The 15652-nt window shown below is 40.6% G+C and overlaps 1 protein-coding gene across 1 annotated transcript in view; it reads right to left on the reverse strand.

The window, feature by feature from the left end:
* SVEP1 (sushi, von Willebrand factor type A, EGF and pentraxin domain containing 1) overlaps window positions 1-15652 on the reverse strand; it is a 175951-nt gene that overhangs the window by 97468 nt on the left and 62831 nt on the right. The window contains exons 5-8 of the mRNA XM_084779540.1: window positions 15024-15203; window positions 8468-8647; window positions 2981-3175; window positions 824-942 (exon numbers count right to left, since the gene is read on the reverse strand). Coding sequence (XP_084635666.1) covers window positions 824-942; window positions 2981-3175; window positions 8468-8647; window positions 15024-15203 — 674 coding nt within the window. The remainder of the gene's footprint in view (window positions 1-823; window positions 943-2980; window positions 3176-8467; window positions 8648-15023; window positions 15204-15652) is intronic.

Here is a 15652-nt window from a genome sequence, read left to right on the forward strand (position 1 = left end):
GCTGCAACGTCTCATTAGATCCTGAAACGTACCCCAGTGAGCTCTTCTTAATGCTTGCTATTGATGAGGATGGTGCATGATGCATGCTTCATAGAAAGCAGTCATATCCTGCACCTCCTCACATTTAATCCTAGAGGCCAGAATTTTTAAAAGCTACTTTGAATGTAAATATATTCAACAGAATTATCAGAACAATTGTTATTGTTTTGCTTCCTCCCTCCAATATATCCTGCCTGGAAGAACTTACACATATTTATATGCAGCTGTGAAAGCAAAATGCCGTTTAACGATATCTTCGTACATCTGGACACAGGGTAGTTATAACAGGAAACTGCATTCCTAATTCCTAAACGAGCCTCTTCCCTAGCCGCTGATGGTTGGCCATCTGTAGCCAGGGGAGTGCATATAATGTTAAAATACTGAGTTAAGACTACAGACATCCCATGCTTCCCCTTCAGACTGGTCAATATGCAATCCTTTGGGGTTTAGCATTTAAAAGATATGGTCATAACTAGGATCAAGGTTGATTCCACATCTTTTTTTTTTTTCATAGATTTTCAGAACCACCCATGGAGCAAAGACTCATCAATCATGAGGTTTGAGTGGAAAGAAACACATCAAACTCATGGAATGAAAACTTTGCTGTTAGATTTTTTTTTTTTTTGGTCTGAGATTTCTATTTAAAAACTTATCACTGGTTGTTCTCCCAGATGAGGCACTAATATTTATGAGTAAAATAGAGGGACAGTATTGTACATCATCAGGGTATAGTAAAATATTTAGAATCCATTCAGAGGGATGGGAATGGTTATGGCAACCTTACCTTTTCGCCAGAGTTGTCTTTAGCTGTTGGGACTTGCCAGGTGATGTTCGCAGAATCTTGCTGTTCTCCAGTCTTAGCCTCGATGTCTTTCGGGCAGCTGATATGTGGAGCCTCCACGTCTGACCCAGAAAAAAAAACAAAACCACAACTCAATCAAACACCCTGACATGTACTGCTAAGTTATTTTTTTAAAGGTGGTAAAAATATCTGGTTATATTAATAGTTCATATTTTTTAATATGCTAAGGTTACTAAGTGAATATGACCCCACGGCTACTTTGCATAGTTTATCCTGTGTGGGCTTGGGAGTGCCCTCCTGAGCTGGCCCTGCTGTGTAGCCTACCCTCCCATTCCGTTGCTGGGAACTCACGCTCCACATGGGATTGCTGTTAGCCCACAGAGCTCTACAGTCTGCCCTGTACTTGGGCCTTTGCCTGGGTTCCTTGCTTTGCCTTAATGCCCTCTTTTCCCCACACCTCAAGAGCAGCTGTTGGCCTTTTCACCCTAAGCTCAAAAGCTGCCCCTGGCTTTCCCAAGCCACTTGGAATCCTCACTCGCAGACTCTTCATAGGCTCTGTTCTTCTGAACCAGAAACACAGCAGCATGTCGCTGCGAACCAGAAGTTTCTCCCCCATTTAGTTGAAAGAACAGAATGGTTCTTACCCGCCTTGTTTTATTTAGTGCCTGGCACACAGCAGGAACTTGGTCAGTATTTTATCTTTTTTAATGAAACAGAAGAATAAATGGGAGAAAATGAAAGCTGACTGGGGCAGAAACCATACTTGAAAATATGGCCATCAATCAGAATTAATTAGCAGTCCTAGAATGTCCTGTCAAATAAACAGCGAACTGAAGCTAATGATACTTTTCACCGTGGAAAAACTTTATACACTACAAATACTGAATTGATCCTGCTAATATTATACAGATCCACACAGTGACATCAAGTTCCTGTTATGGTCTAGATACATCTTTTATTCCGAAATGATGTTGAACGAGGTCTGCTAAATTTCCCAGATGGTTATATCTAATTTTCCTATATCGTGTCTCATCTTATTGCTTCTCTAGAATTTTCTTCAATTTATATTTTCCCCAACAAAGATGCACAGCTGCATACTGATAATCTGCAGAAAAAGCATTGTAGTTTTCATTCACAGTAAACTAATAATTGGGCTATTTGAAATTGCATATGTCTGTTTTCTCCCCACCTCCTGAGGCATGGTTGTTTTTCTCTCTGTAATATGAATCAGACTCATGTTCTTTGATACAGTTTCTCTTTCTCTGGAAATTTAAGTTTTCCTCGTCATCTCTGCAACTTAGAAGATGAAGTCTGTTAGCCCAGCATTCTGGGGGCTACAGAGGGATAAAGATCCAGATTTCTCAGGCAAACTTTTTCTATAGTGGGAGGTAAGGGAAGAAAATTCATGCCCCCCCTTTCCCCTCAGCTTGTGGTCTCTTCATTGTACAGGCGCTGGGCTCCTTCATCTCACTCACAACTCTTAGCTTCAGTCTCTTTGGGTTAGTCAGCTGAGATATTCAGGTTTCTTACTTATTGTTTATTTCAAAGGTATTCTCAGCTTTATATTTCAGATTAGTGATATGTCAACAACATCCACTACAGCTCTTATTTTTATATGTCCCCCTCATCTTCTGGAACACCACACACACACACACACACACACTTTTCACTTCTGAGGACTATACACTTTTTAAAATGTATAACATCTTAGGACTTCTCCCTGGTTGTTAACACTGCGTCGCCGTGGTTTGCTCTTGCGGGGGGAAATGATAACGTAGCAAGATGCAGGCTTCACAGAGCAAGCGGCTTACTCCTTCAAGCTGGTTCAGTCTTGACTGCGCTATATGCATCAGACATTCTTCAAACTTTCCATCCCCCAGTGGGGCGTCTCAGCTGATCTCAGCACTAGCATCATCTTCATTTTCTGATTTCTTCTGCCATTCTCTCCCTACTGGACTTTTACAAATTCACTTTTTTGAACCAGAACCCATCCTAGTAAGTACATGGCTTTCACCCCCTGCCCCCCCCCATTTTACCATGGGCTTGCAGCATAAGCCACAGAGGTGCAGCCCTACCAAACACGCACATGCCATTACCCAGGAATTTGTATTTTTTTTCCTGCTCTGTGTCAGCACTTACCTTTGCACGCAGCTGTCTGAACTTTGGTGCTCCATTTCCCAGATGTGGCACATCTCACCTCTCTGGCCCCAGATAAAATGTACCCCTGGCGGCAGCTTAGCTGACAGGTCATCCCAGGCTTGGCTGGCTGTTTGCCACAGCTGGGTGGGGATATAATGACCCCCTTGGGCTTCTGGAAGGTGGCACAGTGGCGTTCTGTTTCAGAGACATGATCACACGTTACTTGGATTCCCACAAATTAGAAAGGACACAGATTCCCTTGACCTCACCCCCAAATATAACTGTGCTACCTTAGCTTGTCGTAAGTCACACCTAAATGATTGTGTGTGACACTGTATGTACAACGGATTATAATAAGCCCGGAACTATCTCTTCGGCTATCTCTTATTTAATTTGTAATTTGTCTTCTTTATGAGACAGGGCTTCATGGAGCCTGGGCTGGCGTCAACTTTGCCATGCAGCCAAGAATGGCCTTGAATGTCTCATCTTCCTGTTTCCACCTCCTGCCAGTAGGATTGAGGGCATGAACTGCAACACCTGTTTGGTTTTTAATTTTTTTTAAATTTAATTAATTTATTCAGATTACAACTCAGTTGCTATGCCATCACTTGTATTTTCCCACTCCTCCCTCCCTCCCACTTTCACCCTATTCCCCTCCTCTAGTTTTATAAGCAAGGGGACCCCTCCCTGACTATATGGTCATAGGCTATCAAGTCTCATCTTGGTAGCCTGCTTATTCTTTCTTTGAGTGCCACCAGGCCTCCTCACCAAAGGGAGGTGGTCAAGTATGGGTCATTCTCCACAGTTATGTGGAGAGCAGGGACTGACTCTGGCAACACCTGGTTTTATGTGGGATAGAACCCCAGGTTTCCTGCAGGGTGGGCAAGCACTCTGGGAACTGAGCTATATCCCCAGATCACGTTTTGCTTGTTTGCTATTGTATCAAAACTTGAAAGTCTCCAGCATTTTGCTGGTTGTGACTTTTATCATTGCCTTCAGGAAACTTCATTTGCTGTTGATGACATTTATATATTTGAAGGATAAACTGGACTCCATCTTTCATGGATTCAGTGATGTATTCAGCAACTGATTTTATATTTATCAGCTTTTGGTTTCTATCCTTTGGTGAGCATAATTCAGAAAATTCTTAACCTCTGCCAAGAGATAAATGTGTTATAACTGGGGCCTTGATGCTTCCTATTATCTTTGGTACAAAGCACAGCAGGTGGATTAGGTAAACTGAAGATAGACACAGTAATTCAAGGCTAGACTATGTGTGTGTGTGTGTGTGTGTGTGTGTGTGTGTGTGTGTGTGTGTGTGTGTGTGTGTGTGTGTGCGCATGTGCACAAGTACATGTGCACGTGAGTATCTTAATTTATTGCAGTAGAGAGTCTAGGAAGCCATTATTTACAGTTTCTGTCCTTTTCTTTATTCTTTTCTTTCTTTCTTTCTTTCTTTTTTTTTTGTTTTTTGTTTTTTTTGTTTTGTTTTTCGAGACAGAGTTTCTCTTTGTAGCCTTGGCTGTCCTGGGCTCACTTTGTAGACCAGGCTGGCCTCGAACTCACATTGAACCACCTGCCCCTACCTCCCAAATGCTGGGGTTAAAGGTGTGCACCATCACACCAGGCATGCCTCCTTTTCTTGTAATAAAAGTCAACACTTATCAGTGCCAACTATGGCAGGGCCTTGCTGTCAGCACTTGCATGTTGACTCATTTAATTCCAAAGGGGAAGAAGTATTGCTGCTCTCGATTACAGACAAAAGAGCTTAGCATATATGAAATGTGCCATTAAGTGTCCTGTCACTGAGCAGGTAGTGGCAGAACACGCCTGCTCCTGAACGTTCTACCACCACACGCCTCCTTGACTTGATTTCTCTCAACTCATTCTGTACCAGCAAAAGCCATCTTCTTTCCCTAAGGAACCGCTTTATCTCTACGTTTGCAACAGGGTAAGCTTTGCGGGCCTACTCGAACATCCCTGTCTGCCGTGAGCAGAAGGAAGATCATAGCAAAAATTGTGGTTCAAGGATAATGGGTATTCAAGACTCAGTGCTCTCTTTTAGGGTTCACCCTTCACAGCGTAACACAATTAACTTCTGACTGAGAGATGTTGAAAATTTTATCCTCTTCCTCAGAGCTTATTCACAGTACTTAAGTGACCATGTCTTTTTCATCTAATATACTGATGTTTGCCTTCTTAATATTTTAATACTTATTTCTCTTATGCTTGGTAAATTCTGAGTTTGGTTAGCGTTAACTTACATATACTAAATGGATTTTCTTTATGTTTAGGTTTAGTGATTTTACTTTTTTACCTAATATTTTTAAATTTATAAGAATGAACTTCAGGGAGTGATGTTAATTATGGGTATAGGAAAAGTTTCCCCAAAGAGTTGACAGATTGTACTGTGTGATCTCTTGAATAAATCTGTTTTTCCTTATCTATAATGTTTTGTTGGTAACACATGGACTCTGTAAGTTTTATGAGCTATGTTGCTGCTGAGCTGTCTGCAGTCTTTGCATTACTTAATTTTGCAGCTTTACTATGTATTTCAAAATCAAGAAGATCAACTTTTATTTAGTCTTCCCATTGCTCTTTTCCACCAAAACTTATCTTAGTGATTTTTGACTGTACAATCTTCTACAAGAAAAATTGGAACCATTCTCTAATTTTAAAAAGGGGAAACAAAAGAAAAACTCCATTTAGGCTATGGAATGAGGCTGCACTTGTATATGCATATACATACTTGGATATATATATATATATATATATATATATATATATATATATATATATATATATATATAATCAAGATGCTCTCTTTTGGATTTCCAGAAGAATCTTCTAGTTTGCTTAATACAAATTTGACCTATTTCTTTAAATTTTCTTATATACGTTATATAGATATTTTGTGGGTCTTTATTTGTTTTGTCCTTTAGAATAGTAACTCAAATATCCCAGGCAGCTCTTGAATTTGGTGTATAACCAAAGATGACCTTGAGCTTCTGATTCTCCTGCCTCTACTTCCTGAGATTTTAGGGTTATAGGTGTGAGCCACAGTCTTCCTTCTTACAAGGTTCAGAGAGAGGCACCCTGGATTCTGCATGCCAGCTGTGTGGGCCCTCCAACTGAACTGCACCCCAGCACATTAAACCAGTCGCCAGAATGTGATTTTTACTGTCTGGTCTAGTTCTCATTGTATACACACACACACACACACACACACACACACACACACACACGCTCTTACTTGCTTCTCTTATGACTTGGATGAACTCTCATTATTCTGAATAGATTAATTGTGTTTTTAGTGACCCATCAATCATAATCTTCCCCAATCTTGTGGTTCATTATCAGGGCTGATACTAAATGATAATGGATGATCACGTATTTCTTTTCCAACTTTCTATAAAATGGCCTTGTTTCTCCATGACAGTTGTGGCTTACTGCGGACATTATTTTATGTGTCCACCATGTTCTATGCTCATGAGTATTTTACCTGCCTGTTTGTATGTGCACCATGTGCATCATGTGTAGTGCACACAGAGAGGCCAGAAGAGGACATCAGATGCCCTGTCACTGGAATTACAGGCTGTTGTAAGCCTCCACATGGGTGCTGGGAATTGAACCTGGATCATCTGAAAGTAGTACGTGCTCTTAGTCACTAAGCCATCTCTCCAGCCCCTAGATACCGGTTTCTTATGAGTCTATTGAAAATGGCTTTGAAATGGCCATGAATACTTTGGTTCTCTTATACTAAGCAACCACAAAACTTTTTCCTATTTACTGTAATGCAGCATTGATGAATTTCTTCATTTTTAAACCCCTGCTGAATTTCTATGATAAAATATTCATTTTTTAGTAGAACATTCTCTTGGATGTAGATTATTTTTTATACTTGTTATTAGTTACATATAAAGTTAGTTTATAGTTTCTGAGTTTTTGTTTTGTTTTGTTATTAGTAGTTACCAGGTTGGGAGCAAAATAATAATAGATTACTAACATGAATTAGATAGTCTTCTATACAAATTACACAGCATGAAAATTGCTACTCTTTCTTTTTTCTTTTTTTAAATTATATTTCTTTTTTACATATTTATATTATTATACACAAATAAAGTAAACTGCATACAGCAAGAAGAACCACGAAACAACCAGGGATTATATAAATGTTACACTCACAGCTTTTTGATTTTTTTTTTTGTCTTTTTTTTCCTATTTGGCAATCTTTCCTATCTTGATGAGTCTAAAATTCTCAGTAAGAATCAATATTTATCACATTTTATTTCTATCGACTTAAAAGAGCTGCTGTTTCAAGGTTTGAAAGGTGTCAGTAGGATGGCTCAGCAGATACAGGCACTTGCCACCACGCCTGATGTCAGGAGTTCAATTCCCGGGACCCACAAGGGGAGGGAGAGAACCAACCCTCGAAGCTTGTTCTCTGACCTCCACATGTGTGCTGTGGCTATGAGTGAGCCCAAGTACATGCATGCTCACACACACCCTCAATCAGCTTAGTTCTCCTCAGTCACATTTGGAGAGATGATTGCTACTATGATAGTATTTCCCCCAAGTTTTATAAGTAATACTTGTCTGATTTCTTTTTCTAAATCACGTATTTGCATTTCCTTAGAAACCATGGACAATATAAACAGTTTTCTACTTATAAGCACAGGTTCACACAGCATCTCACTTTAGAGATCTTCCTCTTGTGTGTTCTATTGCCAACTTTTTAGGACTACTCTACTTTTTGGATTTTTCTTACATTTTAAAATTCTATTTTATGACTTCATTTTAAACACTTCCCTCATTGCAATTCTATTACATCTAATCTCCTTCTATAGTTCATTTTCTTTCCATTTCAACAATTATGTCATGGTCAATTTTGCATGCAACTTTTCTTTACTTTGGAATTAAACATTCAGTTTTTAATTTTTCCTTCCGAAAAAGACATTAAAATTTGCTGGCTCACACTTATGTCCTTTCAGCAAGGCAAGAATAAATCATATTCAACAAATAAAGTGATTATAAAGCATTTGGTTTTCTAAAAAAAAAAATCCATTCAAGTTGCCTTTCGTGTGTGCATGTGAGTGTGCATGCGTGCGTGCATGTGTGTCTTGCTGGCTGGAGCTGTACACTTCAGTGAGCTAGAAAACTGAATTCAAGGTTGGAGTCTTCTTAACAATGGAGAGAGTATTCTCCCTCTGTGGAGTGTGGTGGTGGAGTTGGCGACCGTGACGGGGCACATTGTTACGCTGAGCTCTGCCTGGAAAGGTGCCTACCAGGCGGATAGTTGAAGTTTTGCAGCAGTCATTGGGAAGAAAGGAGAAAAAAGTCTAGAAGCCTCAGAGTGACTGAACAATGTTCCTGAAAATGTATGTGCACTGCCACGTGAACGCATATGTACACGTTTACTCATATGTATCAAGAACGTGTGTTCAGATCCAGGTCTTTTCCAATTCTTCGCACCTTCCGGCCACTTACCCACACACCGGGGCTCTGTGCCATCCCACTGGGTGTTCCCTTGGCAGGTAAGTTTTGCACTTCCTTCTAATCTGTATCCTTCATTGCAGGTAACCAAACACACGGTGTTGTAGGACATTTCCACTGTGGAGCAGCTGATGTGGCCGTGTCTGGGCTGGCGGAGATGCCGGCATGTCCTCACTGTGGAAAATGTGAGAAAATGTCAACAATTACATTTTACTTAACACAGTTAGAAGCGTTAACTGTCACTTTAATAATGGCTTTGTGTTATAAGCAAGACAATTTCCTGTTCCTAAGTGTCAAGAGATAAACAACACATCCTCATTTGAAAAACTGTGGGTCCTTACCAACCTACGTCTTATTTGCATCACTACGATGTGCAGTCTGCAGCCCACCTATGGGGAATTAAACTGCGTGAGGAATCTAGCTTTAGCTAGAGGACCACAGCTGTAGAATAGGGGTGGCTCCCAAAAAAGAGGTGCCTGCCGCCCTCAGCTGGGCCTTTGCTGCGACTTTTCCAGGCTATGTTCCAAAAGAAAGTGTTTTTCTTCTTCCAGGATAGACGTTTCAAGGTCGCGATCAACTCAGTTCTCAGACCTACGGGCTACATGCTGGACTTTTCAATAGTTCCGGCTTTTGCAAAACTGCTCAGTTTATATAATCTTAAACTCTAGCATTCTACTGTCTGCCAGTCACTCCAATCCTTCCAGGGTTTTCTCTCCTTTCTTCTCATGCCCTCACTGCAAAACCTCATTCTTAGTGCTAATTTTGATTAATGTCCTAAGATAGCTTGTTTCCGCCCGCTGTGGCAGAGTCTGTGAATTGCCACCCAGTAGCTGTTCTTCCCAGCACAACAAGCCCACGTCATGCGCCAGTCTCCAACTTCACCGCAGTTAACAAGAGCCAATTTGAACGCGACTTTCCAACGGACAGGGTGCTATTCTGTCCTCCCTTTCTCCTGACTATGCCAGCACACTGTTATGTATTTACCAGCACTATAGGAAAAGTACCACGCATTAAGATGATGTTGTGGAAACACTAAAGAAACCTTAGTCTCTGGTGACAATGGGATTCTCCCACCCACTTTGGCTTGTCTGTGCTGTCTTCGTTTTAGACGAGAGAAAAACCTTGAACCTCAAGGAATTGATGTTTGGAACTTTGGTACAAGTTGCTGCACACAAGTCAGACTCTTTCTATGCAGCACTCAATCATTTCCTTCATCAATTCTCTATGGAAGGACCCGGCAAAGGAGCTAAGGTCAGCTTGACTGCAGACAGTGCTGTGCAACGCCGAAGGCTAGGAGACTAACAAGCCGTAGAGAGTCTTCAGCATGCTGTTTGGAAATCAAGACTATGGCGGGAACTCCGAGTATAGCTTTATGCATAAGCAAGTTTTTTTAAATAGCAAGAATGTGTATTTGTTTATTTTGATAAATGAATGTAGAAGAATAGGAAAGAAAGCTGATGCAAAATATTTAAGTGCATAGTCTACTGAGGTTACTGGCAGGCTTTATTGTGTGGGAACTCATTCAAATCACATCAGTTGGAAGGGCATAAATATTAAGTGAATTACATATAAATTTCAGATTTACTACTCCATAGAGAAAATTCAAGAATTAAATGAGAGGATTAAATACCCTGTCCCCTGCAATCATTGAGACAATTTGGCCTAAAGGTAACTATTAATAAATTATCAAAATATTCTGCCTGCCACATAGGATTGTTATCAAATGTGTCCAACATGCATACTGTCATGCTTACTGCTGGCTTGGCTTAAAAGGTAAATAAGATAAATTCCTATAATTGAGATGTATAAAATAGAAAATCATATCAGGCAACTGCTTTTACCTTTAGTTAAAAAAAAACCCTGAAAAATCAAACCCCAGCTTTCCAAAGCTAAGATGAAATGGATTTGTAACATTTCTCACGGGTCCTCGGGGCAAATTAGAGCTGATGTCACAGATACAAGCTATATTGCTTCTCAAATGTTGGTTTTTAAATAAACTTTTATTGCTCCTTAGGGAAAACAAGGCAGACACAGTCATTTATATCTATTTCTTAGACATTTTTATACTCTACATTCAAGAGTGAATATTTATTACCGTTTTCAGGTACACATGTAATTACTAGATTCAACTTATAATTTTTTGTTGTTTGATTTACATTTGTTTCAAAGAAATCAATATGTGGTTGGTTCAGAAAACGGTAACTTACCCTAACTTGACCATGTCACATTGTATACATGTATTGAATCACTTTACTCCACAATACACAATTATTATGTATAGATTATACACCAGTTAATAATTTAGAAAAATGACTAAAATTGGAAAATAAAGACAGAATCTGGTCTTTCGTTATGAGAGAACAATCTATTATGTAATCTAGACAGTGCCAGACCTGCAAATGTGCTGTGAGTATTGTCTTAAAAGATGAACAGGATTGTTTGCCCAGATATGTGTTTCCTGTCAATCTCCAAATTGTGATTCAGTCTATTAACTGGAAATAGAGCAAATCTGATGTCAAATGCAGGCATCTTGATGTTGGAACTTTTTCCTCAGGAAAAACCTAGCATCCCAGGATTTAATTTACAGTGCTGCTGCGTTTTAGGTAGTTATTACTGAGGCATCACTGAAGACTCCCTCAGGGGTTTAGAATGAAACATAACTCAAAGAAAATGAAAAACGACTGTGAGTGCTTTATGAAGGAGATTAAACACTGCACTAAGAGGAACAAAAATGAAACCTGTCAATCATCACTCAACATTACGTAATATTGACAGTGTAGAATCTAATTTTTACTCATTATTCTTTTTTCTTTAAGATTTATTTATTTATTATTGTGTATACAATGCTCTGCCTTAGATTTTTATAAAAACTATGACAAAATGAAAATTATTCTCTGTCCCTTAGATTATATGTGTGAAATACTACTTTTGCAGACATCCCTGCATAAACAGAATGCAGCCTTGCCCAATGCAAGCATCTCAGAGAGCCAGACACACCACTGTTTATGAGCCACCGCTGAAGCCACAACTGTGCCCAGGAGACTGCTTACTGCTGCACGTTTCAAGGCACATTCCAATTTTACAGACACACACAAAAAATGGGGGAAAATACATTTTATAGTTGGTGAAATACGGTCCTTGCTTTGTTGCACTGCATCTCAAGCAGATCCCCAAGGCCTGGGTAATACGGTAAAGGAAGGACCCAAGTCTTCACTCAGGACAAATCTACTTAAAGGCGAGCTGGGTAGTGGCTTTCGTAGAGAAGCTGCAGGAATTTAAGGGCAATCCATAGTCTTGTCAAATCTTCCCTGCTGTGATTAATATGTTTATATTATAATAGCAATTGACGGTACATAAAAGAACAAACATGCTTCTTTCCTTTAGCAGAAATATGTTTATCGTTGTACAAAGCATGTTTATCATTACGCATAGTTGTCAAATTGAAATTTTCATTGGCCAGAGTTATAACTTGGGTTAGAGGGGAGGAAAAATTACATTCTATATTATGTTTATATTAACAGTGCTCTATTAACAGTTTAGCAGTTAATCAACAGTGCAGATTGCTGTGGTAGTTGGTATTATAACAGGGTGGTCAAGTAAGAAATAAGAAAATCCCTCCTGTGGTCCCAAGTCAGGCTAGGTCAGAAGAGAAACTTCCACTTGCTGTGGGAGGCAGAAGTACAGCAATGGTCACTATAGTCAGAGTCAGCCATGGACAAATGCAAGGAGGACGAGTGCCTTCCAACTTTTCTCTACTTGCCTCCTTGTCTCACTGATAAGCCTGGTGTCCAATGGTGGGCCATGTTCACTTCTGGCTGCATAGAGGACAAGGCTCTTTCAGACTCCCCAGAATGCATCTGAGTGTGCCTGGTGGCTTCCACCTCTAAGGCTTGCCAGGCCTGGGATCTTAGGTTGAGTCACGAGGGACTCTTTGATGCTCCAACTTCTCTTCTGAGCTTTCTAGTTCAATTTCCTTGCAAAATTGTGTAGCGTTTGACCTCCAAAATAAGTCCCTAACCCTGTAACAGACAGGTTTCACTGAGTGACCCTGCCACAGCATAACGACCGGAATGATGGAAGACTGCAGAGAACATTCTAGGGCCACGCCTCTCAGGCTGAAGAGGTTGGCAAGAGATCAAGGTTTATGCAGATGATCAAGGCTTGAGACAGGCTTCCGTGTGAACAGCTTTCAGAGATGTGCTGCGTGGACATCTATGGCTGTTAGTGTAAGGCAGAGGTCTGGGTTTGATTCTGGAAGGCAGTGGGAGCAGGGGCAGGACCTTTCTCAGAAGGGACAGACTGCCCACTCCACTTTTCTCCCTCAAAAAGTCATGGGTAGAAAATTAAAATGGAGTCTTCTTCACTGTCCACTATTTGGAGGAAAGAGTAAACATTTCACACAGAACTGGCAACTGCTAAATAACTGGTGACTTCAAGGAAAATGTTTCAGGTCAACAATTATTTCAGTAAGGAGGTGTGGGCTTTACCGCGTGACAGAAAATGACCTTCCTTTACCCTCACACACTTAGTGTGGTTTGTGAGACTGGAAATCAATATTCTTAGTCTTTTCTCTCAGAATCATAGAAATATATTCTCCAGAAATCTCAAGCACCCAGTACACAGCCTCAGCGTAGGTGAAGCCTCTCGGAGGTGAGGCTATTTGTAACTAGGAAGCCAATGCTCTTTTGTGTTTTTCTAGGGCATTCAGATATGTTGCTAAAATTATTTCCAGACATTGGTCTGTTTTTAATATTCTTTTCTGGCATTTGCTAACTGATTTTTAAACCGGATCTAAAGGCTTTGGTTGTGCATAGTTATTTTCAGGATTTCACCTTGGGCTTATAGGCTTTGATCTTCTCTTACTGCTGTCCTCAACTCCACTCGCTCTCTGAACTCCTCATATGAGAGGAACACGCCAAGTGGCGAGTTTTCTCCCACACCATTTTTTTCTGTTCAGAGTTCTTTTGTCTTTGAAATTATCCCCCACTTTCAAGGGGATCTCCCAGGTTACATTTCTCACTTTATTAATTTTACTTTTAGCTACGTTTCTATTGAGCAATTGGTTTTGATTCCCCCTCTCTCCTCCTTGTGCTAAGGAACTTCATTATTCTTAGACTCTCCCTCAATTCCTACTCTTACTTTATCAATGCAAATGCCTTTGGGGCTCATCCATCTAATTTTCCATGCTCCCCTGTGTGCCATTTTTACTCAACCTGCCGATCTTAGCTTCCCCTTGACTTTTTGCAGGGTACACGAGAGAGATCTAATTTGCACAGTTTCCTATTTACCCCTGGGTTAGGTTTCAGTGCCTAATAAACACGGACTGCATGTTTGTGGAACTTTGAAATGCTCCAGGAATGGTGAGTCAGCGAGCTTCTTCTCTGGGTATGAAAGCACAAGGGTTCCCAGGAGACAGCATCTTTTACCCAGTGATCTTGGTGAATTATGGATGGGGTCTTGGGGAAGTCAAGTCCTCAGCAAGGAGTGTTGACCACAGACAAAGTAAGGCTGCCAGGTTTCGCAATGAGCAAATCAACCCACCAAGATGTTCAACTAAATTTGAACATCAGAAAAAAATCAATGACTTGGCTTTTCCATGTACCTATGTCTCACATGTAGTACACTATCTGGAGCAGCTTCTGGGGGACAGGCTGTTGCAGGGAGGTCCTCGAGTCCTTGGCTTGCTCTTCTCTTTCCTTGAAAAGCGTCCTTCCTCCTGCCTTGTGAAGCCTTTGGAGGCTGGGGCTGGGCAGCTGTTAGAACTAGGAACTCAGATGATGGAGATGACCAAGTGGGGGAGGGGGGTGGTGGATCTGAGACTCTACTCTGTCTTCTATGTGGAAGCCATGACTCCCACCCCTTTTCCTGCTGCCTTGAACTCTTGGGACAGCACCATGATAAATCTTCCACTTTCTACAACTGGAGACATTTGTGTTGAGGTGCTTCCATTGCAGGACTCTGGTGTGACTTAAGCTCTGTCTTGTGGTTGGACTTTAGCCCCCACTCTGACTGTCTCAGAACTTGTCCTCAGTCCCGGTGTTCTTGTTACTCCTACTGAAGTTTGAATAACCTGCCATTTACCTCTAGACCAGTGTTACTCATCCTTCCTAGTGCTGCGGCCCTTTAATACAGCTCCTCATGTCGTGGTGACCTCAACCATAAGACTATTTCATTGCTACATCATAACTATAATTTCACTACCGTTATGAATAGTAATGTAAACACCTGGTGTGCAGGATATCTGATATGTGACCTCTAAAGGGGTCACGACCCACAGGTTGAGAACTGCTGCTCTAGACAGACTTTTTTATTTTTTATTTATTTTTTGCTTATTAATTAAAGAAGTATGGCAATTTTTTTTTGTTTTTTTTTTGTAATGATGGGCTCAGTCAAACTTAGCAGTTCTCCACCTTCCTATAATTTTTTTTCCTTAGGAGTATGATCTCTGAGAACGGAAAATCGACAAATAATTGACCAGTCCATTAGACTCTAAATAGTGAATGTCAGGCCAGACTACCAAGAAACAACATGAACTGGCCAGACTGCATACCTTTGCAGAAGCTCTCTGTCCCAGACCACAAGCCATTGGGTTGACACAAATGGATGCTGCTTCCCACGAGGTCAAATCCAGGGCGACATCGGACCCCACAGGCTGCATTGAAGTGGTTTTTGCAAGTATTTTGTATAAAAAAACCATTTTCAGGAGGCTTCAGGGCAGGGCAGTGGACAACTGACATTCAGGAGAGAAAAGCAAAAAGCAAAGTCAGAGTCTGTATTTGGGACTGCATTGCTTCAGTTTATTTAGCAAAGCATGCCATCTGTCTGCCTGCTTGTATGTCTACATATATATAGATTCCACTCTGATTCCTAAGTGTTTGGAAGAAGAACCTTTACATATGACCCCTGGTAGATATTTACTACCAATTAAAATGCACTGTAGGTAGAACACTACTTTTTAAGCTTCAAAGGGTTTTATTTTAATACTGGCATAGATAAATGTAAGATCTCCCAGGCTTTGTTCCCCAGCTTTGGTGCTGGACCCCAGGACATCATGTGTGCTAAACACGTGCTCCACCATATAACCTAGAGGCTCACAAGCTATAGCCCTAGAGCCTAGGTCTTGACCTTCATAGATCATTAACTATTTTCTCTATTAATTAAGGTAGAACGAAGTAATGC

This window comes from Acomys minous, assembly GCF_964271855.1.
Source record: "Acomys minous genome assembly, chromosome: 1".
Classification (NCBI taxonomy): Eukaryota; Metazoa; Chordata; class Mammalia; order Rodentia; family Muridae; genus Acomys; species Acomys minous.